We start from the raw sequence: 26662 nt of genomic DNA, 5'->3' as shown, positions 1-26662 counted from the left end.
GGAAAAAGACTACACTTTTACGAGGTAGATGCAGGGAGGGAGGGAGATGGAAAACTGAAATCAGATATTCCCCTACAGAAAATACCTGCCTTGAGGTGCATACTCTAGAACACAACCAGGCCAGGCGCAAAAAAAAAATATGCCACAAGCTCACGCTGATGCTAAACACCACAAGGCTGGATATGACAGGAAAAGGTGGCAGCAAAGCACTTCAAACAAAAGGAATGATGAGCTTCAGTGTCTCCCCCTGCGCCCCCACCATTCTTCCTTCTCAGCATTCTGGACCAGTTTCAGGGTTTTCAGCCACCATAGAGACACGGGGACACACACACATATGCAGGAAGAGGAGATGGAAAGCCAGTGTCTGTTTCAGCTGCAGGGTGGGTAGGAAGACAGCAAGGGTGAGGTGGTGAGTGAAAGCCAAGGGAGGGGGGGGGAGCTTTCAGAGCAGGGTCTGCCAGACCCAGATTTTTGCTGTGGAAGCTGACTGGGTGATTTTGGGCCAGTCCCAGACTTTCAGCCTAACCTAATTTACAAGATCAACGTGGGGAGAGGAGAATGATGCAAGCTGCTTTGGTCAAAAGACTGTCCTTTTCCTAAGTAGGGCGGGGGAGGGACATGGAAAGCTGAAAAGGGGACAAATAAAGGGAAGGAGATGCAGTTGCCAACTACAGGTTAGGAAAGTCATGGAGATTTAAGGGGTGGGGTTTGAGGAGGGATGAGACCTGACAGATGCCACTTCCTTCTGGGGACCCACTGTTGCCAATCTCCAGGTGAGGAGACTGGAGATCATTCAGAATTGCAACTGCTCTCCAGATGAGACATCAGCTGCCCTCCAGTGGGGGTGCAGAAGTGCTGGATGGAAGACAGCAAAGGGGGGGGGGCACTCACCCAGAGCCTCCTTCTAGAGCCCATTGCATTTTCCTTCACAACAGGCCTTATTACTAGTTATTAATAAAAGATCTTCCTTAAAACTGAGGGGAGGACAAAGACTCAGAAGGTCCCCATTAAATGAAAGATACACCCAACTTGGTGACATGAAGGGAATACCCAGATCCAAATGTGTTTCCAAAACAGACAGGCACTTGTGTGGGGACGGGGGTGAGTCAGCTGACGCCACAGCTGTCAGTCAAAGCATGGCTTCATTGGCATCTATCCTGCCTACGTCTTGGTGGGCTTGCTCTGGCTGTGTTCTGTGAAGCCCCCAGAGGAACTGCACAGCAGCCTGGAGAAGTTCGCTTCTCAAACCAAGGCCTCGTAACACATTTTCAAGTCCTCCTTGTGCCGCAAAGCCTCTGAGCGCATCAGGCCTGTGCTAGGAATGCCCAGATAGGTCCAAGTGGGCAACCATGTTGGTGAAAGTCTAAGTGAAACAAAAGGACATGTATTCCCTAGTTCTTGTCCACCTCATTTACTTTTTAACGTCATGTTTTAACCTTCTGTTTTACCTAGACTTTCAGCAACATCAATTAACAGGCAACTTTTATTGCTATCCAGACCAAATATCCAAATATCCAGAACAGTTTATTACACTATTTTGCCATCTGATCCTTTGTATCAGTTTACACTCTTAATCCACCGACTGCATGTATTTCAGCCCACTGTAGCCTATCCCCCTATCTGAAGAAGTGTGCATGCATACGAAAGCTTACATTCTGAATAAAATGTTGTTGGTCTTAAAGGTGCCACTTGACTCCTACTTTGTTTCAAGCACTGTGTTGGGAAACTGACCACGGATACTTTTGGAGTACATGGATCTGAAAAGCACCGGGCACAAGAGCTACTAAACACTGCAAAATAAAAACTTTCAAAGTTTTATTCTTGACTGCAGCTGTGTACAGAAATATAGTCGCAAGTATACAAATGTTCCAATAGAAGCAAAATATTTTTCTTAATATTCAACAAGTTATCACAGGATAGCTAAAAACAAATGCAAATGAGACCCTCCCCCACCCCACCCTTTAGAATGAATTGAAAACAGGTTATCAGTGCTCCAAGAAACCGACTGACACAAGCCAGGTCCACACAAATGCACAAGGGCCCGCCAGAGGCGACATTCACATTGCAGGGTATCGGGGGGCTCATCAGCGGCTGGGCTGGGTGCTGCTCCAAGCAAGGGTGGGGCGGCCAGGCAATGGCCCGTGGACAGCAGATCAAGCCGAGACCAGTGGAGGCAGAGCACTCAGGCTGCAGCTGAGGAAAGCTGCCGTCTTCCACAAGTGGGTTGCAAGACTGCAGCTTCTCGGCCACCACAGGCTGAACTGTGGCCAGATCCTGACCTGTGGCAATAGGTGGATACAGGCTGACCCCAGACAGTGACTCAGTTGTTCAAGGGTTTAGCTCTTGCTATGGGGCTTGAACAATTGGTATCACCACATGATTGCTCCTGCTCCCCAAATGGTGTGTGTGTGTTTCAGAGCTGAGGTGCTTGCAAGGGCAGGGAGGGAAAGAAGGAAGACACAGTGGTGACATAAAAAATATGGAGCAGAGGTCCATCAGTGGCTATTAGCCACAGTGTGTATGTGTGTGTGTGTGTATATATATATAATTTTTTTGGCCACTGTGTGACACAGTGTTGGACTGGATGGGCCATTGGCCTGACCCAACATGGCTTCTCTTATGTTCTTATGTGACAGAGTGTTGGACTGGAGGGGCCACTGGCCTGATCCAACAGGGCTTCTCTTATGTTCTTATGACTGACATGCCCTTGGTCCAATTACTGTGAGCCGCCACAGGCAATACCCCAGGCATAGCAGGTGGGTAACAGAGCCACTTCACTGTGGGCACTTTGAATGGATGGCTCTCTGGACTAGAGATGTAAAATTTCCAAAAACTTTGAACGCAGGGAAAAAACATTCCCCTCTCCTGGTTTGGTTTGGTTTTTTGGGGTGGTGGTGGAAATCTTGGGAAAAGTTGAAATATATTCAATACTTCCTGTCCTAAACAAATTTTACTGCTTTAACAACATAAAATGCATGATTTACTTGGCACACAAAATTCAGTATTTGCCATATTTGGAATGTTAAGAGTTATAATGCTTTAATTTCCTGCGAACAAAACTGCAAATATACTCAATGCTTGAGAGAAAACTACAAGCTGATACACCCGATGCTATTTTGGCATGTGTGCCTGTCTGGTGAGAGAGAGCTAACTTCTCAGTGAAGCTTTCCAGTCTTCCTCTGAGGCTCTGGTGCCATCTCTGCCCCGTCTCCTCCTGGTCTCTTTCCTCCTCCCTGCAAGGCAGGGCAATAAGCTCCTTGTTACCCAGTCTGGGGATAAACCTGCGGCTGTGGTGTGTGGGATAGAGGAAAAGGTCAATTGTTGGCGGTCAAAAGGCCAACCCAAGGCATGCAACAGTGGAGAACCACGGGAGTCTTGCACGCTCTCCTCATGAAGATTCGGTATCCTTCTGAACCTGACCGGGACTGCCCAGGCCAGCCTAACCTTGGAAGAGGCGGGCAATGGCAAACCACCTCTGAAATGTCTCTTGCCTTAAAAACCACACAACAGCTCGCCACCGAGTGGTGCAGAATGATAAAAGAGCTAGAACTTGTAGCTGCCAGACAATTTTAGGATCTCCTGGCTATACTACACACAGAACCATACAATAATTATTAATTATTAGGTATCCTAGATGCAGAAATAAATCTTGGATTTAAGAGCCGTATGTCTACAGCATGCCCATCTTGTCTTCAAAAGCGTATCACTCATTCTAATGAGAGAAAATATTTCATGTGAGTTTTTTCACTACTCCCTCAAATTTCCATAGGAAAAATTTGGGGGGGGGGGGAGTTTCCCCATCTCCTCCCCCCCCGCCCCCACAGGGCCTTCACAGGGTCTGACCCTTCACACGCTGACCTCAGCAGCAGCAAGCAGCCCTCTGCAGAACCAGGTCCCTGGGACTTTCTCTATGCCCAGCAGGTGCTTCTAGCAGTGGTCCCTCTCCTGGCTCCATCCAGCTCTGACCACGACCTGCTCTGCCTTCAGGGCTGGTTGTGGCATGGGGGAGGGGGCAGGGGCACAGGGAAACCTGCCTCTTCATCAAGGGCTGAAGCGGTCAAGCCCTCCTCCTTTCCACCACTGCTGTCCACGGGCCTGGGGCTCGGCTTCTCTGCCCCTGTGCAGGATGACCAAGCAGAGGGTGGAGGCCAGTGACGGGGTGTGGACATAGGCTAAGCTCCAAGGTGACATGTCCACTGAGAGGAACAAGGGGGTTCTGTTCCCAGCACTCCGCAGCCCCCATCCACCTCTGAGTGATAAGAATGATGCAGCACCCAGCCAGACCAGCCGTTGAGCAGGCCCCTCATTCCAAAGACAGACTTTTGTAATCAAATCATGTTGCACATTTAAATATTGACCTAAAATGGACCAAATAAAATTGGAAGCAAACAAACCAAAAGGGAAAAAACAACCCCAAACCAACAGAAGATGGCTGTCTCCATCTCGCACTGAGCAGCAGGAGCCCTTCTTTAACATGGTGTTTGGGTGGGAGGGGGGGATTGGGGCCATTTGGGGAGAAGCAGTGGGGCAGTCCCGGACAGGAAGCTTGGGCTGAGAGAGAATTGGTCCCTGGTGACTTGGCCCTGCCCCACACAGCTTCAGCACCACACAAGGGAACAATGCACAACGGCAGCACACAGGTCTGGCCCCAACTAGCGCCTGCCTCCTCTGGCCCAACCATCAGCAGACTCTGCGCCCACCGGAGACCAGCCCTGGGCTGCTCCTGCTGCCCTCCCTTCACCGCCTGGGAAGGCTCTGCAACCCCATCTCAGCAGGAAAAGAAACACACTGCAAGAGAAGGAGGCGCAAAACTACAAATCCTTAGTGTTCCTGTAACTGAAGCAGCTAGCAATAATGTTAGGCATGAACAGTGAGTACAAGTTGAGTGGGACCCTGCCATTTGGAAGAATCCCCCTCCCCTAAGGAGTCCTGTCTCCTCTGCAGAGAAGTTGCCCCCACAGCCCATCGAGTCCAGATGCCTGATGGAAGGGCCAGAGATGAACAAAAGACATCTGCTGCAAAAAAAGAGAACTTAAATACAATGCAAAGACCTACCAAACCCTCTCCCTGCCCTCCCACCCTCCTCCCAGAACTAGACGCCAAGGTGTGGGAGAACAGATGATAAAACTCACACATTCACCACAAAAATCTGTGGCAAAAAGAATATATGTGTGTGAATATATATATATATATATATATTTTATATTTATGCCAATGTACTCACTCAGTACAAATAGCAAAATAGTTTACCATTTCCTAAATACAAAATAGAGCTTTCCAAAAAAATGAAACACACATTAGATATAAACCATCCAAAACTTGAACGATTGAAAACTGTATTCAAAATTAAATGACCCAGAGCAGGTCTCTTTCAGAAAAGTTCCCTTCATATCGGCAAAATAGCCTGTACGACTGAAAACATCACGTGAGGGAGGGAGGTCTCTCAAGGAGAGACAGACTGACCAACAACGAACGCCAGAGACAGACAAACAACAGTGTGGGGGGGGGGGGGGGAGGACCCAAGGACAAGTCTACACAGCTCAAGGCAGCACACAAGTCAGAAAACACATACTTTGGGGGGGGGGGAGCAGCCTATCAGGCCATGTATAGGCTAAACTCTTCTCTATACACAAGGAACAAAAAAGAAAACTCAAGGTGACTTAAGCTGTTGGGTGACAGATGCCACAAACAGCCATTGACTGGGGGGGGGGGGGGGCAAAAAAGCCAAACTCCAAACAGGAGGCTGTGGCGAGGGCCCTGGAAACAGGCTGCCCGCTGCCCAAGAGGATCTGCCTCTCAGGTTGGAGCGGGTACCGACTCGTGACGCCAGGGCGGACCTGGCGCTTCCTGCCTCTGACGAGCTTGAGGCTTCTGCCAGCAGCAAGTGGGAAAGGGACTGGGAAGCAGAAGCCAGCTGGTCCAGAACTCCTCCCTTCCCTCCATAGGCCGAGGTGGCAACCTTGGCCTTCTGCTCCGCAGCAGCGGGTTTGCTGACCTCAAAAGCTGGGTTTCAACAGGTGGCAGCATATTCAGCAGGAAAGGTACAAAATGGTTAACTAGGAGAATGGAAATTCTGCTAACATCCTATTTTAGGCTGTCGTTGACTCACCTCAGCAAACTGTCCCCCACAACCCCACCCCAAAGGGAAGGTTTACGGAGCACAAGAGACCCTCTGAGCAGCACAACTCCGCCCTCCCAATTTATGCCCAAACCCTCAGGAGAGAGGCCCAGAAGCCAGTTAGTGGAGGCTCTCCGCCTGTGCACATGGCAAGTGCTTCCCCCTTATTGGCTGCAACTTCACAGCAAGTACAGAGCAAAGTGAACTCTCCTCTTGCTTCACCTGGTCCAATGGAAGCCATTTCCACCTGCAAGCCAAGTGACCAGTCATCACAGAAGGCCGGATCAGGATCTGGAGTAACAGAAAGATACACAGTGCCCTTTCCCAGGAGCTCCAGTGGCTGTGAAAGGAAGAGAAGGGCGGACCAGAGCGTGGTTCCCTTGCCCAGCAGCAATGGCAACTGAACAGCCATGCTCTGCATGCCCCCAGCAGGGCTCAAGACGGACTGACCACCCAGCCCAGGCCTGGGCACAGCAAAGCAGAGCTCTTCAGCTTCTCTCCGAGACTCCTGCCCCATGGTTCAACATGGGGGCACTTGGGGAAGGGGGGTGAAGGCTACATTTGCCCTGGGTCCAGGCAATCCTTTGAGGGGGGGGGATTTTACTCCAGACATCCAATATTCCCGAGTCACAAGAGCTGAAGGAATCTTCCAAGTCTCCTTTTGCATCAAAGTGCTTCTGAAATTATAAGTGGGAGCACAGGGGAGAGAAAGGACAAGGAAAAGTTTTAATACTTTACAGCCGCCAGCATTGCCTCTCTTTCCCGCCCCCGTCCCCCCACATTGAAGACATAAGAACATAAGAGAAGCCATGTTAGATCAGGCCAATGGCCCATCCAGTCCAACACTCTGTGTCACACAGTAGCAAATTTTTTTTGTGGCTAATAGCCACTGATGGACCTCTGCTCCATATTTTTATCTAAACCCCTCTTGAAGGTGGCTATGCTTGAGGCCACCACCACCTCCTGTGGCAGTGAATTCCACATGTTAATCACCCTTTGGGTGAAGAAGTACTTCCTTTTATCCATTTTAACCTGTCTGCTCAGCAATTTCATCGAATGCCCACGAGTTCTTGTATTGTGAGAAAGGGAGAAAAGGACTTCTTTCTCTACTTTCTCCATCCCATGCATTATCTTGTAAACCTCTATCATGTCACCCCGCAGTCGACGTTTCTCCAAGCTAAAGAGCCCTAAGCGTTTCAACCTTTCTTCATAGGGAAAGTGTTCCAGACCTTTAATCATTCTAGTTGCCCTTTTCTGGACTTTCTCCAATGCTATAATATCCTTTTTGAGGTGCGGCGACCAGAACTGCATACAGTACTCCAAATGAGACCGCACCATCGATTTATACAGGGGCATTATGATACTGGCTGATTTGTTTTCAATTCCCTTCCTAATAATTCCCAGCATGGCGTTGGCCTTTTTTATTGCAAACGCACACTGTCTTGACATTTTCAGTGAATTATCTACCACGACCCCAAGATCTCTCTCATGGTCAGTCTCTGCCAGTTCACACCCCATCAACTTGTATTTGTAGCTGGGATTCTTGGCCCCATTGTGCATTACTTTGCACTTGGCCACATTGAACCGCATCTGCCACGTTGACACCCACTCACCCAGCCTCAACAGATCCCTTTGGAGTTCCTCACAATCCTCTCTGGTTTTCACCACCCTGAACAATTTAGCGTCATCCGCAAATTTGGCCACTTCACTGCTCACTCCCAACTCTAATCATCAAGACTGATCATCAAGCTCGCCCTTGACACCCACCAGCGACTCCACCTCTCTGTTACCCAACGGCACTCTGCATTTTCTCTTGCTGCTTTCAGGACCATCCACACAATACTGCCTTCTGTTTTTTCTTTCTTTGTTTTGGGGGGGGGGCCTTCATCCTGCCCTACAGTGCAAACAGGCTCAGGGCGGCTTACTGCACATTATCTGACAATTAAAGAGGACAGGAACTCAAATGAGTTCAAATTTAGTTGACTAATCTAAATAGCTCCTGGCAGCTCAGCAAACAGTTTCTTCTTCTTCCAATGTCTGCAGGGCTCCTGCTAGGGAGGGCAGGGCGCATTCTGCTTCAACGGGTCAATCATTCCAGGCACCCAAGATGTAAACAGAGCCATGGCTGCTTGGGCAGGGGAGACCAAGGCAATTTGACATCCGCGGCCTCAACCAAAGGCCCGGCAGAACAGCTCTGTTTCGCAGGCCTGCAAAATTGCACAAAAATCCCTGCAGGGCCCTGATCTCAACTGGGAGCGTGTTCCACCAGGCCCCTCCTGCTTCCGCCCCCCCCCTCCTTTTGCTTGCTGCTTCCCCCAAAAGTCGCTTGAGCATTAACTTCTTGGAACTATCACAGTCACTGTGGAGCACAAGGTGTGCTGCCGCCTAACTGCTGGCTGGGGTCAAATGGCTAGAAGTGAACCAACTGAAATGGAACCCAAACAAGACAGGAGTGAGGCTGGTTGGGAAAGCAGAGATCTTGAAGGACTTTCATGGGGTTCCTTTGTGAACCCTTGCCCTTTGCAGGCAATATTTTCAACAAGCCACAAACTGAGAAAGACTCCATGGAGCTGCATTAGGAGCCAACGGAACAAGGAAAGCCCAAGCATCAACCAAGTTCAAACCATCTGTTCTCAGGATGGCTGCTGCTACAGCCTTGGCGACTTCACTTGAATAAAACTAGAACCATTCTGGCCTGGGCAGAGAAAGAGCCCTGCTCAAGTACTTACTCAGCCCATCAGAAGGAGCCAGCCATGTTATTGTTCCCCTGGTTCTGAAGAGACACAAGCAGGTCATCAATCTTCTTCATGTTCTGATTGGTGGTCATAGCGGAAGGCAGCTGGGGGCTCTCCGCCATTTGCTGAGAGAGGAGAGTGGAGACTGACTGCTGGGCCTCCCCTTGCGGCTGACTGATCGTGAGCATCTGCTCGGACATGGTGGCTGGTCCAGATGTCAGCAGCTGGCCACAGTCTGTGGAGAAAGACAAGTGGCATGCATCCAAGCTAAGCAGCACCTTCTCACTGAGCTCCAGTCTCTCGTGCAGGACCAGCAGACACTCTGAAGCAGGTGCCCCATCCCTGGGCATCACCCTTGTCCCACCCAATAGCACTGGCTCCCCCAGGATGCACCTATCCCCAGGTGTCAGTGGGAAGACGTGCCTGATGCATCTCTTCTGTGAAACCCACAAGGCCTCCAGCTCGCTCTCCTGTGCTTGTCTGTGTACGAACCCTACTGCACGCGGGCACCCCTGCCTGTCTAAAGGAGCCCTTCCTCCTCACAGCCTGTGTCCAAAAAGCACACACAGATACTGCCGCCACAGCCCTGCATTCAGAACTGACCAGAGATCAAGAGCAGCCATCTGAAGGACTCTCTCTTGCCAGCGACACGGACTGACACCAGCTGTTTGGGAGACAACTGGAGGCTTCAGCGTCTCTTTGCCATGATCCTCAAACAGAGACTGGCACCTGTGCCAAAATGGCTGCTACCCCACAGGTGAGGCCCCTGGACACACACACGAAGCTGCCCCGCCTTGGCCCATCAAGGCCAACATTGTCTACTCAGATGGGCAGCAGCTCTCCAGGGTCACAGGCAGAGGTCTTTCATGCATCACCTCCTGCCTGGCTCTTTTAACAGGGGTCTGAACCTGGGACCTTCTGCATGACAAGCAGATGCTGTACTGCTGAGCACAAAGGCTGGCTCTACAGGAATGGCTGGGCACACTTTACTACTGGTGTTCCCTGGCTTGGAACCACACCCAGTCCCAGGCCCTCCACACTTACTGTCTTGGATGCCGAAGAGGAAGATCCCAGAGGTCTGCTGAGATGAAGCTGAGGAGTTCTGCAGCTGGTTCAGGGCACTGCTGTGAGAGTTATGGAATAACGCTGCCTGCTGCTGCTGCTGCTGCTGCTGGGGGGGTGACGAGGTGCTCTGGAGGCTGCCCTGGGAAGAGTAGAGGGAGGGCTGCTGCAGCTCCTGCTGGCTGAGGCTGTTCTGCAAGGCAGACATGGAAGCCGAAGAGATGAAGAGGGTGACCGGCTGCTCCTGAGAGCCGGGAGAGCCCTGGACCAGCTGCATCTGGGGAGAATTGTGGAACAAGGCGGGCTGCTGGGCTTCAGCTTGGGCAGAGCCTGAACTCTGGCTCTGGAACTGCATGGGCTGCTGCTCCTGGCTCATGCCCGTTGGGGGGTGGAAGAGGGACTGGCTCTGCTGCTGCTGCTGCTCCTGGCCAGCCATGGAGCTGGGGCTGGCAGCGAACATCATGCCGGGCTCCTGCGGTGTCATTGGGCCCAGGGGGTTCTGGCTGCTGAACCGCATGTTTTGCTGCTGCTGCTGCTCTTGAGATGGGGCGCTGCTCTGAAGAGCCACAAGCGAGTGTGAGGGCTGGAACATGCCCCCCTGCTGGTTTGGGGAAACCGCAGAGGAGGGAAGGGAGCCAAGGGGCACTGGAGGCTGGAACAAGCCCTGTTGCGGGTTCTGGGGCTGCTCTTGGGAAAGCAGCGAGCCCTGCAGGTGGGAGAGCTGAGCCGCCTGCTGCTGCTGCTGCTGCTGGAATGAGGTCTGCTGCTCGGCATTTGCAGATGTCTGCAGGGAAGAAATGGAGCTCGGGGTGGCGAAGAACGGCATCTGCTCCTCCTGCGTGACGGAGCTGCTCATGGCACTCTGGGAGAGGAACATGCTGCTCGGCTGCTGGTCTGGCACAACTGAGCTGCTCTGCAGGACTCCCATGCTGCTCTGGGAGTGGAACATGGGTGGCTGCAGCTGCTCCGAGGAGGAGGACGACGTGCTCTGGCTGTGAAAGAGCGAGTTCTGGGTTTCCTGCGAGATGTTCTGGGCATCCCCCATCGGGCCCTGAGAGTGGAAAAGCTGCGCCTGGGAGTGGGGAGCCTGCTGCAGAAAGCTCCCGGCCTGCAGAGACATCATCTCCCCGCTCTGCTGGAACAGGCCCCCCCCTTGCTGCTGCACCCCGCTGCCCTGGACAGCCATCATGTCCTCGGAGGAAGAGAAGAGGCTGACTTGAGGCTGGTTCTCCCCGCCGTGCTGCATCTGCACCATGGCCTGAAAGACAGTGTTCTGCAGCTGCTCGGCCTGGCCTGAGGCTTCTTTGTTCTCGGTGGAGCCAGAGGACTGGAACAAAGCGGAGCCGCTGGCAGAGACCTGTTGCTGGGGTGGGGAGGCGGCTTCGCTGCCAGAAATGCTGGCTGGAGAGAACAGCTCGCACTGCATCTGCATGTCTTCTGAGGCCGAGAGCCCACCCATCAGGTGGGAAGCTTGCTGGTACACAGGAGGTGGTGGCTGCTGGACATTTCCGTTCCCTGAAGAAGTGGTGGAGGAGGAGAACAGGTCCGGCTGCATCTGGCCAGCAGCCTGGCACATGCCTTGCTGCATTTCCAGCACCATTGCTGCTGCTGCTGCAGAGGTCTCCATGGCCTGCTGCTGGCTGGACAGGGAGCTCTCGGGCTGCTGGTGGACATTCTCGACTCTTCCGGAAAGAAGGTCCTCTGCTCTTGAACAGGCCGTCTCCGAGGAGGGAAACATCCCTGGGCTGACGCTGCTTTGGATTTGGCTGACCTGCTGGAACATCTCCACATTGAGCTGTTCTTGGACATCCTCATTGTCTGAGCCAGAAAACAAAACGGAGGACAGCTGCTGCTGAGCTTCCAGCACTTGCTGGACCAAGTCCACGCTTCCGCTGCCGCCGCTGCCAGTAGTGCTGGGCTGGAAGCTCCCCGCCTGCAGCTGCTGGATGGTGCTTTGCAGCTGACTCACCCCATTCGCTGAGGAGAACATGTTTGACGAGATCTGCTGTTGTAGCGCCTGGGCTGACTCCTGCAGGGGAGACTGCTGCTGCGACGCCTCGCTCAACTGAGACAGAGTCAGCACTGTAGGGTCTGGCTGGACCTCTCTTGAGGAGAACTGAGTCGCCTGCTGCAACAAGGTGTCACTGTTTTGCAGCTGGCTCGGAGCGGAGGCTGCTGGGAAACTGCCAGGCTGGGCAATGTCCTGTGGTTGGAGGCTGGGCATCACTTTGGGCTGCTGCTTTTCACTCTCTGAAGCTAGATGAGAAACTGGAGAGGAGAAAGTGCCATTTCCCAGCATGGTGGGCAGGCTGCTCTCCAGTGCTGCTGAGGAGGGGCCAACCACGCCGCCTGCCTGAAGGGGGAAACACAGGAGGAAGTTAACATGTCAGCCTGCTTGACTGGTGCGTCAGGCCAAAAGGGTGAAAGGCGATTCCTTATCTGTCCTGACTGATGAAACAGCAGGTATTTATGACAAAGGTGCCTATGAGCAAAATCAGGTAAAGCTCACCCCATCTGTAAAGTTCTTCTTGATAAATGGCTTCCCCTTTTTACACACTGCTGCCTGGACCCAATTCAGGAAGGAATCTGAAGTAGTACCTAGCTGGGCATGGCTCTAGAGTCCAGTGCAATTAAGCAACACAAGAGCAGTCCTACTGGATCAGGCCAGAGGCCCATCTAGCCAGCATCCTGCCCTACATATTGGCTTAGTTGGAGTTCCTGGAAGGCCAACAACTAGGGCAGAGATGCCAAAGCCTTTCCCTGTCAAAGGTGACTGAATGTTCCGGTCACCACGGCTGGCAGCCACTGATGGACCCATCCTCCAAGAATCTGTCTAGCTCACATTCAGAGCCATCTATGCTCATGGCAATCATTAAGCCCACTGGCACTGACTTCTACAGTTTAGCTGCTCATTAAGTAAAGAAGAATTTCCTTTGGTTTTCCTACCAAGCAGGCCACTCCATGAGCAAACCTGAGCAAGGCCACCTAGACCCGAGCAAGCCTATCTGTGATACACAATGCTTCACAGGCCGTTTGTTCACAGGGGTGCCGTGAGTCAGCAGTAGCTTGATAGCACATAGCACGCACATCTGCTGCATGCACAGCTGTATAAATCTCTATCATCCACCCTCCTTTCCTTGTCTTTCTCTAAACCGCAAAGTCCCACACTCTTCAGCTTTTCCTTTGCTCACTGCTAATTCCAGATCATTTATTAACAAATTAAATAGTCCCACCACAGATCCTGCGGGACCTTGCTGCTCACATCCCTCTGTTGCGAGAACTGCTTCCTGTTCCTCTTACCCCATGACTGTTAAGCTCACTCAGTCGTCTCTGGTGAGACACCCTGTCAAAAGCTCTTTGGATGTCCAATTATACGATATCTACTGGATCAACAGGTTATTATTACAAACTCCAACAGGCTGGTGATGTGGGATTTGTTCCTCAATATGCTTAAGAACAGTTATTTTTAATAACAGTTTCTACTAATTTACTCAGAACAATTTAGCACATTGCAGTTAAGTGAACTGGCACGTAATTCCCTGGATCCCCTCTGGACTCCTTTGCCAATTTCCAGCAGTTGGTTTTAGTAATGAGTTACATGTGCTGGTTAGCAGATCAAGAATTTCATATTTGAGTCCCTTAAGAATCTTGAGGTGTGTGTCCATCTGGACCTGGAGACTTCAGCCTCCGGTTTGCCTTGCAGTCTTAGAACTTCCTCTCTAGTCCCCTCAAGTTTTACTTAATTCTTCACCCTTCCCAAAAGCAGTGGCACCTATGTGGGCAAGGTGCCCACATTTTCTGCAGTGAAAACCAACACAAAGAATTTATTCAGTTTCTCTACCATCTCACCAGCTCTCCTAAGCAATCTTTTCATCGCCCAGTGGCCCAACCGCCTCCCTGGTCAGTTTCCTGCCCCTAATATACTTGAAGAAATGCTTATTGTTTATCTTTTCTTTTTTTAGCAATCCACTCCTCAGATTTCCTTTTTTTTGCATATGCACCTGTTGCTGCTGATGTTGTATAAGATGGACATCTGAGAATGCAGACGCCTCCTTCAGAGTCCGCCTCACTTACCTTGAAGACTGCAGGAGACGGTTTCTCAGCTGCAAGCTCCATTGGAGCAGCCTCCTCACTCTTGATCCCGCTGCTCGGCCGCAGTGGACTTATCAAGGCACTGGGAAGGACATTTACCTTCTCGAGGTTGCAACCACTGGGATTCACTGCAGATTTAAAAAAAACAAAACCAGCTGCCACCCAGGGCCACTAGAAACCATGACTTAAGCTCCCACTACACAGCGTATAGGTAAATCAGCCCTTTTCACATGCCTTCTTATGCCAAGGGATGTAAAATAACAATGAGTAAAAGGAGGAAATAACGTAGTCACTGTCTTTCCAGGAATCTTTCACTTTGCTATAGAAATAATCCTACGAAGAACGAACACCCAGAAGAAAGAGTAAAAGGTCTACTCACAAGCACCAAAGGGCAGCCAGCAAAAACACTGGCTCTGTGTGGCAGGGGTGAAAAGGGCAAGCCCTGAACCAGGGATTATTAGGAAAGGGACTGAAAACGGAACAGCCAGTATTGTGGTCCCGCTGAATGTATCTATGGCGAGGGCTCATTTGACTGCTGCATTTTATAAAAGCTACTGCAGAGCAATGATCCCTCTAAGCTGCAGAGTCTTGTGAGCAAAAACTCTACTTTGTGAGCAAGTGGTATTAATGTTGTGAGCTACTGCCATTAAAGTTGTGAGTCACTGCATAAATTATTGTGTTCTGGGGTCATCCTTCCTGTGCTAAGACAAAGGAAGAAGACGACTGCAGATTTATACCCTGCCCTTCTCTCTGGATCAGAGACTCAGAGCGGCTTGCAATCTCTTATATCTTCTCCCCCCACAACAGACACCTTATGAGGTAGGTGGGGCTGAGAAAGCTCTCTCAGAAGCTACCCTTGCAAAGACAACTCCTGAGATAGCTCTGGCTAACTCAAGCCCACACCAGCAGCTGTAAGTGGAGGAGTGGGGAATCAAACCCGGTTCTCCCAGATAAAAGTCCGCACACTTAACCACTACACCAAAATGCGTGAGCTGGAGGCTAAAAATCTGTGCGCTATCTCACGCTAATTCAGCTTAGAGAAAACACTGCTTCAGAGCTGGAAAAAGAGTGGAGAAAGCAACCAAAACAATCAAGGGGCTGGAGCACCTTTCCGATGGTGAAAGGCTAGAGAGGCTGGGACTTCAAAGTTTAGGTGTGGGGAAAGCAACTAAGGGAAGGACATAACAGAGGTTTATACAACTCTGCACATGGTGCAGAAGGTGGAGAGAGGTTTTTCTTGCTCCCCCATAATACTGACACACAACACTGCACCTGACTGTTAGTGCAACAAGGTCAGTCTCGTCTACTCAGACTGGTAGCTGCTCTCCAGAGTCTCAAGCAGAGGTCTTTCACATCACCTGCTGCCTGGTCCTTTTTTAACTGGAGATCCCAGCAACTGAGTCAGGGACCTTCTGCATGCAAAGCAGAGACTCTTCCACTAAGCCACATCTCTCCCCAATACTAAAACTCACGTTGATGGGCAACAGGTTCAGGACAGACAAAAGGAACTACTTCCTTACTCAATGAGCAATCGGCCTACAGGTTGGCTGCCAGTGGACTCAAATGGAAGGAGGTGGGATGAAAATTCCCCCTGGAAGTCTTCAGAAAGTTGCTGTAAGTTAAAACATGCTCAGGAGCCCATTTGCTACAAATGAGATACCTGTGATGGCTTCGTCAAAAGAGCAGGGCTGGGCTGGGCTGTCTATCTCCTGCTTCACGCTGACGTTCAGAGGACCAGCTGCTGAGGCAAGAAAAGACAGCACCAACTTTCAAGAGAGATGTAAAGCAAGAGGTTTCCAAAACAAGGTGAAAAGGCAGTTCAAAATCTGATCCATCCCCCCCCCTCAATAATAACCAATTGCAAAAGGTAAGCCAATGCCATGGTGAAGACAAGCCAGAGCCTCAGTCCCACCAAAGAGGAAGGGGCAGCCTCCCAAAAAGCTGCAGGGGCAAAAGACGTGCCACCAGGGCAGCTGCTCAGGTCTCTGCAGCTTCCCCTAGAGATTCATCAACTCTCATAGAGAAGTTTTAGAGGGGAGATTTTCTCCCTCTCCCATAATGCTAGAACCTGGGATCATCCACTGAAGCTGAAGCGGGGGGGGGGGGGGGGGGAGATGCAGAAAAAAAGAAGCACTTCTTCAGAGTATGCAGTTAATCTGGTATAGTGGTTAAGTGTGTGGACTCTTATCTGGGAGAACCGGGTTTGATTCCCCCCTCCCCCACTTGCACCTGCTGGCATGGCCTTGGGTCAGCCAGAGCTCTCGTAGTTGTCCTTGAAAGGGCAGCTGCTGTGAGAGCCCTCTCAGCCCAACCCACCTCACAGGGTGTCTATTGTGGGGGGAGAAGACATAGGAGATTGTAAGCCGCTCTAAGTCTCCGATTCAGAGAGAAGGGCATAAATCTGCAGTCTTCTTCTTCTGTGGAACTCGCTGACACAAGATGGCACTTGGGTTTTTTGGGCCACTGTGTGACACAGAGTGTTGGACTGGAGGGGCCACTGGCCTGATCCAACAGCGCTTCTCTTGTGTTCTTCTGTGACACAGAGTGTTGGACTGGAGGGGCCATTGGCCTGATCCGACATGGCTTCTCTTATGTTCTTATGAGACACAGAGTGTTGGACTGGAGGGGCTATTGGCCTGATCCAACAGGGCTTCTCTTATGTTCTTATGTACTTATGATGTGGTGATAGGGGCCATCAACTTGGAAGGCTTTCAAAGGGGAGTGCACAAAAGCATGGAGGACAGGGCTATCTGCGGCTAATTTAATTGATTTAATTTAATTTTTTTATTTACATCCCACCCTATCTCACAAGCAGGCTCAGGGCAGCTTACAATAATAAAACAACATATTAAAATTAAAACCACATATCAAGATCATCATAAAAAGAGGTACTATCCAATCAGGGACAGCACAGAAACAATAATTCAAGCATTGGCAACAAACCACACAACAGCATGTAGATTGGTAGCTGGCAACACAACATAAGCACCATGATGATAAGGTGCTTGGGGGAAGCAGTGACTTCCAAAGGACACCTGCTGGCTACTCATGATGATGGATCTCCCCTCCACTAGCAGAGGCACCGTGCCTCTTAGTATCAGTTGCTGGGGGACACAGGTCATCCATTCTGTGGGCTTCCTATTGGCAGATGGCTGGTAATTGTGTGAACAGAAAGCTGGATCAGACAGGTCTTCAGTCTGATCCAGCATGGCTCTTATGTTCTTAAAGAGAAGAAAGATTGTCCAGAAATACTGGGCTGAGGCCCCCTCCACAATGTCAGTCCTTTTCCCATACCTGGGTCTGGAGTGTACGTAAACGGCTGTATGTCGTGGGATCTCCCAGCATTGGTCACCACGTAGATTCCCACGGAAACAGGTGCAGTTATTTGCTGGTCATAATAGGGTGGCACCTTCACAATTACGTGATTCTGTATCCAGAAAAGAGACTTTCATTAAAACAAATCTCAAGAGCCTTCCAACTGCAACACCAAGAGTGAGAATACCACTGCGAAATCTGATGAAGGGAAAATCAGGGAGGGGCGAGGGTTCTGCTCTTTGTCTCCCTGCCCTTTCCACTCCAGAGCCCACAGGACAGCTTGTGTGGTGCGGTGCAGTGGCTAGAGTGTCAGGCTAGAACTGAGGGGGCCCAAGTGGGAATCCCAACACTGCTATGGACACTGGCCAGACCACACACACTCATGTGAACCTACCTCAGAGGGTTGTTGTGAGGATAAAACGGAGAAGAGGAAGATGAAAACTGCTTTGGGTCCCCATGGAGGGTCCCCAGAGAGGTTGGATATAAATGAAGTAAACAGACGGGCAACAAACATATCTACACTGTGCCTCCTTTCCTACAGTTGCTATGGCTTATTCCTCTCCTCCAACAAGCCACCTGCCACCATACTGGCCTGGGAGGATCAGAGGCAACCATGGGAGAAGGGAGGGGAGAGGAAAGCAAGACTGAGGGACTGTGTCTTCTTTTTGCCACCCCTGCACTGAAGAAGCAACGGGAAGCAAGCAGACTACCTGCTCCTCCAGGAGCAACATCTAGAAGGGTTCATGCACCCCAAAACCAGCATCCAGCAGCACCAGAAGAAGAGTCTCAGTATTAGAAGAAGAGTCTCTGGTAGCAGTGGAGGTGGTCAGAGAAAGCTTTAGGAATAAAAAGATCTTTTGTGGCAAAAAGACCCCCTCCAATATGGGGATTTTTTGAGAGCCAGCTTCACGATAACAGGATTCTTTTAATCCATTTTCAAAGAATACATTTAGGAGCAAAAACAAATTGTATCCCAAGGACAGTACAAAACAAATACCTGATGGAATAGCTCCATGTCAATTTCTGCTTCTGCTTTCCAGGAATTTTCATCTGTTGGAAAGGAAAGCGCAAAAACAAAGCTTACTTGTATATGGCCCAGGCAGTGGTGTGACCCAGCTGCTTCCTTGCCTACCCACGAGCAAAACTACATCCATCTTGCCTCCACCCCCTGCTCCATCTCAGGGACTCACCAGACACATTCTCCTGGAAGATCACTTTAGTTCCCTTCAGAAAGTTCTTGCCGATCAGGAAGACTTCCTCTTCCCCCTTTACAGAGCAGCGGTGCAGACTTTTCTTTAGGATTTCTGGCACACCTGCTGGTTGAGCTGTGAGGTGGAAAGAGAGGCGCCTCTATTAAGAGCAGGAGAGCAGTGAGAAACATCCCCATATGAAAAACAAGTGCTGTTGCACAGCACTGCACATGGAAAAATAGGGTGTCACTGACGCTTAAAAGACGAAAAAGAAGACTGAAGATTTATACCCCACTCATCTCTCTGAATCAGAGACTCAGAGAAGCTTATAATCTCCTATATCTTCTCCCCCTGCAACAGACATCCTGTGAGGAGAGTGGGGTTGAGAGGGCTCTAACAGCAGCTGCCCTTTCAAGGACAACTCCTGCAATAGCTATGGCTAACCCAAGGCCATTCTGTTTGAGCAAGATCCTTTTCCGATCCAAAAGCCTGCTTTCACCGAAGATAATTCCTCCTGGCAGCTGACAAAGAACATGCAAGAGCCACCATTACCACAGCCTTTGCCATTAAATTATCACAAGGCCAGCAAAATGGCATGGAATCTCATCTCTGGAAACAGCAGCTACCACATACAAGTAACAAAGAGGACTTCACCATACCTATTGGTTGGGGGTGTTCATTCTCCCTCTGAAATTAAGTATTGGCAGATTTCTACACACAACTGCACTGTCAATTATTTTGCCCAGAAGCATCTTATGCCAATTAAGTTAGTTTGCCTCAAACTGCTAATAAATACTTCTCTGCCTGCCTCAAGCCAGAAGCCTGATCCTCTTCTGCAGGAGAACTGCAGGCACAGCATCTTCCTGCTGCAACTACACTCTTCTCCAATGACTCCAGGAGGTCCCAGGGAGCTGAGACCCTTTCCACATCAGTGCTGCTTTACACTGCCTTGAGCCTTCCAGTAAGCCAGAGTGACACCATTCTATCATAGCTGCCCCAAGGAGAACGCTTCTGACAGCAGGAGGTTCCTGGACCCACTCTTTAGCAGCTACTGGTGAGTCCTGGGAGTGAGGGTGTGGCTACTATAGGCGAAGGCTGCAATCCAAACCATAGCCAGCTTCAAGAGGGGATTGGATAAAAATATGGAGCAGAGGTCCATCAGTGGCTATTAGCCAGTGTGTGTGTGTGTGTGTGTGTGTGTGTGTGTGTGTGTGTGTGTGTGTATTGGCCACTGTGTGATACAGAGTGTTGGATTGGATGGGCCATTGGCCTGATCCAACATGGTTTCTCTTATGTTCTTATGTTCATATTTACTGGGAAACAGGTTTCAGCAAACACAGAAGGCCTTACTTTGAGTAAACATGCACAGGATCATAGTTTGACTTGTCTGCTAGTTTCTACCAGGGCTGGCTTGACTATACAGTGATCCGAGTGGCTGCTGGAGGCTGACACATTTGAGTCAATAAGATGCTGGACGAAAGCCTCCAATGCAGAAGAGGAATGCTGTGGAGGACAGGATCCCACATTTTAACACAATCTGATATGATGGGATATTCTTCTCTAGAGCAAATTACAGGGTAGCCTGAACACATACTGTAGCTGTTATTCCTAGTATCAGAACGTAAGTTGTTTCTGAGTTGACAAACTATTGTTAAAGCTCTGTTTACCCATCTATGTTGTCCATGACCCTGAAACCAACTAGTGAGAGACCATGACCCTGAAACCAATGGTCACCTTATTTATTTATTTATTTATTTATTTATATTAAGATTTATACCCCGCCCTTCTCACCTAAGTGTCTCAGGGCGGAGACACTTCTGAGGCCCTTCTGAGATTAGGAAGGTAAAAACCTGGAAGAGGGTCTTCTCAGCCAGGGAACCAAAGTTCTGGAACTCTCGCCACAGGAAAATTCGCCTGTCCCCTTCTACTGCCGTCTTCCACCAGCAGGTGAAGACTTCTTTGTTTCATCTGGCATTCCTCCAATGACCCCTCTTTCCTAACCAAACTCTGTTTTTTAATTGTTCTAACAATATGTGTTTGGGAAGGGAGGCTGATTTCAATGGTTTTAAAATGTAATTTCATGTGTATGTTTTAAGCTTTTAACCACCTTGGTGGTCCTGGCAAACAAACAAATGAAACTGCAGAGAAAGAAAACACAGACCAAACTGTAGGCATGAAATATAGTGGTGGGGTGTATGTGTATATTAAACAATAAACTACATAAAAAGACCTTTATGCCATGTTATGAGCACAGGGTCTGTCCCTTGTAGGGTCAAAATAGATAGCACCTTTTTTTTTAAAGGAACCTGAGTGATCTGTGCAAATATTGACCAAGATTTATTCAGTTCTGTGGTTAGTGTATCTGGGTTGCCTATTCTATTACCTCAAACTCTGTAACTGGATAAGACTGAAACACCAAGCTGTTTGATAAGGGGTGTGTTAACGGAGGCAGGCGGAGCTCTGCTCGTGCTGGAGGCAGACTTTGCTACTTACTGCACAGAATGGGGGAGGAGGGGGTCTGCAGGGTCAGAGTGGAGCCGTCCTTCCGAGGGATGTTCACGCGGAACACCAGTCTCGCTCGTGTGCTTTTCTTCTTGGAGCCCACAATGCCTATTCTTGCTTCAACATCGGCATTCCTCAGCTTCAGGATTCCTACACAGTCAACCCTAGCACAATGGAAGAGTAGTGTTACTAATACAGAAACAGAAGAAAGCTCCCTAGAGCTTCAGCCAAAGCCTTGCCGTTGGAACAATGAGCCAGAGTTGTTGCCACAACCAGAGCAGCCACAAGCACAGAGAGAGCGTCCCTTCTGAAGAGGGCAGGTGTGGCTTCAAAGCTTGGCTGGCCTTGGGCAGTTCAATCCCTACCAGAGGAGAGCAGGGGAGGGGGATGGCAGTCCATTACTTGGCACATTAACCACTCTAGGTAAAACAGACATTAAGAACACTGAACTTTTAGAAGCAGCAAAACCAGGATCACCTGGCCTAGGTCTAGACTACATCTTCCAGTGGAAGTTTGCTACACAAAAGCTGCAGCACTTCCTGCAACTTCGGCGCAGATGGTAGGAAATCCGACCAGACGCTGCGGAGGGAACAGGATTGTGACTGCGAGGTGAGCTGTGTGCGAAAACGGTCAGTACTTCAGACCCAACTGAGGCACCAGCAGTGCAACCAAAGGGACAGATCCAATTTACCCCGACAGCAGGTAGCAGAGGGAAAGGCAGCTCTGCTGGTTGAGTGCTCATCACTGCAGCACCCAGCCATGGTTCCAGGACTGCTTTGCATCTCCCTGATGCCTGAAGCAAATGCAGGAAGGCGTGAACATCCCACAGGTCTGCAAGACCTATTCATTGATGAGTCAGGTTCTCATTAGCAAACCAACTCCTCAAATGTCCCTTTAGCATCCACAGCAGATATTCTGGGTCCTTCTCCAGCTTCCCCTCACCCAGGGAGACGTGCAGAGTTCCACCATGACATCCTGCACATCTCACCATGCACGGAGAAGGAAGACAGCTGCAGAGAAACAGGAAGCGCTAGGCTGCTCTGTCTCCCATATTGCCCTCAACCACTGCAAAAAGTTTCCTTCCAGGAAAAGACAGCTAAGCTAAGTAGCCCTGTTACCCTGAACACCAATATAATAAGTAAAAACAAAAATGCAAACTACTGATTTACTGTAGTTTGCTTTACTGTAGTTTACTACAGATTTACTGTAGTTTAGGACAGATTTACACCCATAATCAAAACAGAAAACAACTTAGGTTATCTATGAAGTAGAAAGAACCGAGGAGAACAAAGTTCACAAGATCATACACAACTCAAATCCCTTGAGGGGGGATCCTGAACAGGACCACCATTAATGGAGGCTTTTCCACCAGCACAGTGAAACCTCCCCACCTTCCCCCTCTGCATGCCACCTCCCAATATCCCCCAACCCTGCTCCTGAGGAATGGCCCCTGCCCCTGGTCACAGCATAAGGGAGGGGCTAGTGGCCCATGGTGAAAATTGACACACGCCCCTTCTGCCAACAGAAATCTTCCTGCTGGATCCAACCTCTCAGTTAGACCAACACTCAGAAGGAATTTGAACACAGCCTTCTCAGCCTAATACAGTCACCACTCTCTAGATTCTTGTCACACTCAGCACCAATTACAAGAAGAACTCTCTGTAATAATCCCACAAGTCCCGCCCCCTCCCCCGCCAGAAGAACTGAAAGTTTTATTGAGACAGAAGCAAGGTCTTTCCTGGTCTCTGCTTGAACAAAAACTAACAGCCAACGACCAGAGGAGGAAGTATAAACACGGGCTTTTTGACCAGGGGAAAATAACTAAGCAGTTCAATAAGGGAACATCACCAAATTCACAACTTGCCGTGATAAAACACTCTCAAAGTTCAATATCTGTGTATGTTCAACATCCCTATCAAATGCCTCGCCCAACTTACTACCAGGTAGAATTGTCGAAACTGGGAGTATCTGCAGTACACAGACAAACAGTAAGCCGAGAATATGACTTACGCCAGGGTCATGTTGTTGTTTGGATCCAGGCCCACCTCAATGACGGTGGTGCCCTCGATGTCCACTTCTTTGCATGGGGTGGTGTTTCGGCCCATGACCCTGCAGGCCTGATAGAATCCGTGAGGCTTCACCCGGCCAGAGTCATTCCCTACGAACACCTGCAGGGTCACTGGCTCACTGTGCCCTTCCAGCTGAAAGAGGAGAGGAGACAGGCAGGAATGAACACACAGCTGGTCACTCCGAGCAAAACACTAATGTGGGTTAACAGCCACTTATGCATACAAAGTACTGCTTACTGTTTCCACTATGAAGAGTTCAACTTATGGTAACCCATAATCCAATATTGGGTTGGCAAGCTCTGGGGTCTCAGTTTGTAAATAGGGACAATGAAATACCAATTGCAATTGTTGCAACTAGGACGGCCTGGGAAAGATTAAGTGCTAGATTACAGTTTGAAAGATTTTCACATGAAAAAATGACATTGTGGGACAATCCTTTAGTAAAAATTGGGGGTCAGAAAATTAAATGGAAGCAATGGATGTATGCCAGTATACTTACATTAGATCAAATTAAAAATTCTCAGGATGAGTTTCTAGCTAATCAGGAATTTTTGCAGAAATTTAATTTGAAGAATAACCAGCTTTGGTGTTATTATCAACTGAAACATTTATTAAGAGCGCAATATGGACCAGATGCACTGGCTGCTCCAGAGTGTCCAGAGATACTACAGGTAGTAATTGATAAAATACATGAACAGGATGGTCGGAAAAAGATTTATAATAAGCTGTTAATAAAAAATGTACATGAGCTGGTTGAATTAAGACATAAATGGAATGTGGAGCTGAATAGCGCCTTATTGCCACAGCAATGGAAAGCGATTTGTCAAAATGTAAAGAAAACGGCATTTGAACTAAGATTAATATTAATACATCAAAAGATTATTTTTAGAACTTATTGGACGCCGATGCGGCTTTATAAACGTGGTATGAAACCGAATTCGAGATGCTGGCGCTGTAATAACTTAGAGGCAGACATAAAACACATGTTATATGAATGCCCAATATTATCAGAATTTTGGTATCAGATTACTCGATATGTGAAACGTGTGTTGAACCTACAGTGTCGGTTTCCTTTGACATTATATATTTTAAATTATGTTCTGGCACTGTGGGGGTTAACAAGGGAACAGAAAATGTTGTTATGTCGGGCAATGATAACAGCTAAAAGAATTATTTTAAGACAATGGAAAGGTCCTTTTTCTGGCTCTCTGTTACAATGGAAAGATGAAATGTTACAACTGGCATGTCATGAAAAAGTATTTTGTGTACGACAAGGACAGGGGGCGAAATTCGAGCGAGTGTGGTCAGTTTTTGTTAATAGCATTTAGGATATGAGAAGGACAACTAAAGGTCTACGAATGGCGAAATGCATGAGGTGTGGAGAAAAGTGACACTGGGTGTTATATGTTGTATGTCTTAATATAGTGTAAAATAAATTAAAAAAAAAAATTTATGGTAACCCAAGATAATCTTATCCAACTACACAAAGTATCTCACATATACTCCTGAAGAGAACTAGACAGAAAACAGAATTCCTATCTCTTAAACCGAAATAATCTCTTTGTGATGTTGTTCTTTAATAACATATCTAAGATCCTGTAGATATCTGGTTAGACCTCATCTAGAGTAATGTGTTCAGTTTTAAGACGTACAAACTGGAACACATCCAGAGGAGGGCAACAAAGATGGTGAGGAGTCTGAAGACCAAGTCCTAGAAGGGAAGGCTAAAGGAGCTGGGGATGTTTAGCCTCGAGAGGAGGTGGCTGAGAGGTGATATGATCACTATCTTTAAGTACTTGAAGGGCTGTCCTATAGAGGATGGTGCAGAGTTGTTTTCTGTTGCCCCACAAGGTCAGACCAGAACCAACAGGTTGAAATCAAAAGAGTTTTCAACTAAAAACATTAGGAAGAATTTCCTGACTGTTAACGGCGGAACAGTCTTCCTCCTCAGGAGGCGGTGGGTTCTCCTTCCTTGGAGGTTTTTAAGCAGAGGCTAGATGGCCATCTGACAGCCATGCTGATTCTGTGAACTTGGGCAGATCAAGAGAGGGAGGGCAGGAAGGGTTGCACCAGTGCTTAGTTCTCATGGCCCTTTCTCACATGCTCAGGGAAATGCTGTTTGCCACTTTGAGATCAGGCAGCAATTTTTCTCCAGGCCAGTATGTCAGGGATCCTGGAGGGCAATCTTCTGGGCATGGGACAGGGGTCACACAGGGGGTTTGGAGGAGGTATCTGTGAATTCCCTGCATTGTGCAGGGGGTTGGACTAGATGGCCCTGGAGGTTCCTTCCAACTCCATGATTCTATTTTGGAGAAATTGAAGTGTTTTCAGAACTCCAATTCGCAAATATATATTTTTAAGCAATAAGCCATTATGCAGGATCATTCCATGACACAATAGCGCCCCCCCCGCCCAAAAAAAGCAACTAAAGCTAAAGAACAGCTTTCTTTAGAAAACTGACATGTATCTGAGCCATTGAACTGGGCGGAATACACAGTTAAGCCATTGGCATGTTTTTAAAATAAACTGAAGCTGTGTCTGGTTGTGCAGCACCCAAAAGCACTCAGGACAGACTGGGGCATGGAAGGACCACTCCTGACAGGACCAGAAGGGCTCAGCATTTTCCTAGCTGCATTACTGGGTTGCAAGGCGACTGCTGCCCCCACCCCCATTCTGGTCTACCTGCAAACCGAAGTAATATTCTGCAAGGCAGGCTTCGCAGTGCCCCCCGGAGGCACAGAGCCTTGTTCAGCATCGCAGGGGGGGCGGGAGGGAGAGCACGCAAGAACACTTTCCCTGGTTTCTCTCTGCATGATGACAGCACTGAGGGGTCTATATTTAACACACCTTCCACCCAGCAAGAAAGGCTCCTCTGTCTTGCTCAGAGAGACAGCCAGTTCTCTGCTACACTCCAAACAACAAAACAGCCACATCCTGGGGAAACTGTGTACACAAAACCTAGTCCAGAGCCATTTGAAACTCAGAATGGAAACAGCACGATTAGAGGCCAGCTCTGGGCGAGAGTGAAAAGCAGGGGGATCCTCTGCTTTACTGCTGTGAGTCAGACTCTGTCACAGGGAAGGACAGGATGGCAGCTCCCCCCGACCGGCAGCCTGCGTTTGGCTCCCTGTCTGCCATACCTTGACAGTGGGGAACCCTTGCTGCGTCCCGTCTTTCACAGAGCCCCGGCTGCCCTCCGTCAGGTAGCGAGCTCGGTGCTGGGTCTCTGGCTGCACCAAGATCTTCAGCTCCTTGCCTTCACTCTTAGTAGGGTACTGACCACACAGCATAGGGCTCTTCTTCCCTCCAGCTGCTTTTGCTGCTTCTGATGTTCTGAGGAGTCAAAACAAACCATTGGTCATGTTACCAGGGGCACTCCTTCAAAGACCATGAGAGCCCAAAGGGCAGGGCATGAAGCTGGGCTGCCGCTGATGTGCCCATCTAATCACAGAATGGCGCCTTGTTGTGGGCAGGGAACGGTCTGGAGGAGCAGCACGGGTCCTCGCACCCCCCCCCCCCGCATCAAAGAGGAAGTCATCCTGCACCGAGCACTTCCATTTCAGGACTGGCGTTTTGTGG

At 49.3% G+C, this 26662-nt stretch overlaps 1 protein-coding gene across 2 annotated transcripts in view; it reads right to left on the bottom strand.

Moving 5' to 3' along the window:
• Positions 1–6700: 6700 nt before the first annotated feature.
• NFAT5 (nuclear factor of activated T cells 5) overlaps positions 6701–26662 on the bottom strand; it is a 52724-nt gene continuing 32762 nt past the window's right edge. Inside the window, exons 4-14 of one of the 2 annotated variants that reach the window (XM_060254541.1) lie at positions 26224–26416; positions 23025–23215; positions 21006–21178; positions 18513–18647; positions 18320–18372; positions 17302–17434; positions 15668–15748; positions 13990–14135; positions 9898–12268; positions 8848–9088; positions 6701–6795 (exon numbers count right to left, since the gene is read on the bottom strand). In XM_060254541.1, coding sequence (XP_060110524.1) covers positions 8856–9088; positions 9898–12268; positions 13990–14135; positions 15668–15748; positions 17302–17434; positions 18320–18372; positions 18513–18647; positions 21006–21178; positions 23025–23215; positions 26224–26416 — 3709 coding nt within the window. In that variant the 3' untranslated portion in view covers positions 6701–6795; positions 8848–8855. The remainder of the gene's footprint in view (positions 6796–8847; positions 9089–9897; positions 12269–13989; positions 14136–15667; positions 15749–17301; positions 17435–18319; positions 18373–18512; positions 18648–21005; positions 21179–23024; positions 23216–26223; positions 26417–26662) is intronic. The other variant, XM_060254542.1, reaches the window with a different exon arrangement.

Source organism: Heteronotia binoei, chromosome 14, assembly GCF_032191835.1.
Source record: "Heteronotia binoei isolate CCM8104 ecotype False Entrance Well chromosome 14, APGP_CSIRO_Hbin_v1, whole genome shotgun sequence".
Taxonomy (NCBI): Eukaryota; Metazoa; Chordata; class Lepidosauria; order Squamata; family Gekkonidae; genus Heteronotia; species Heteronotia binoei.
The sequence above is the reverse complement of the archived record's forward strand: the minus strand, read 5'-3'. Positions and strand labels throughout refer to the sequence as shown.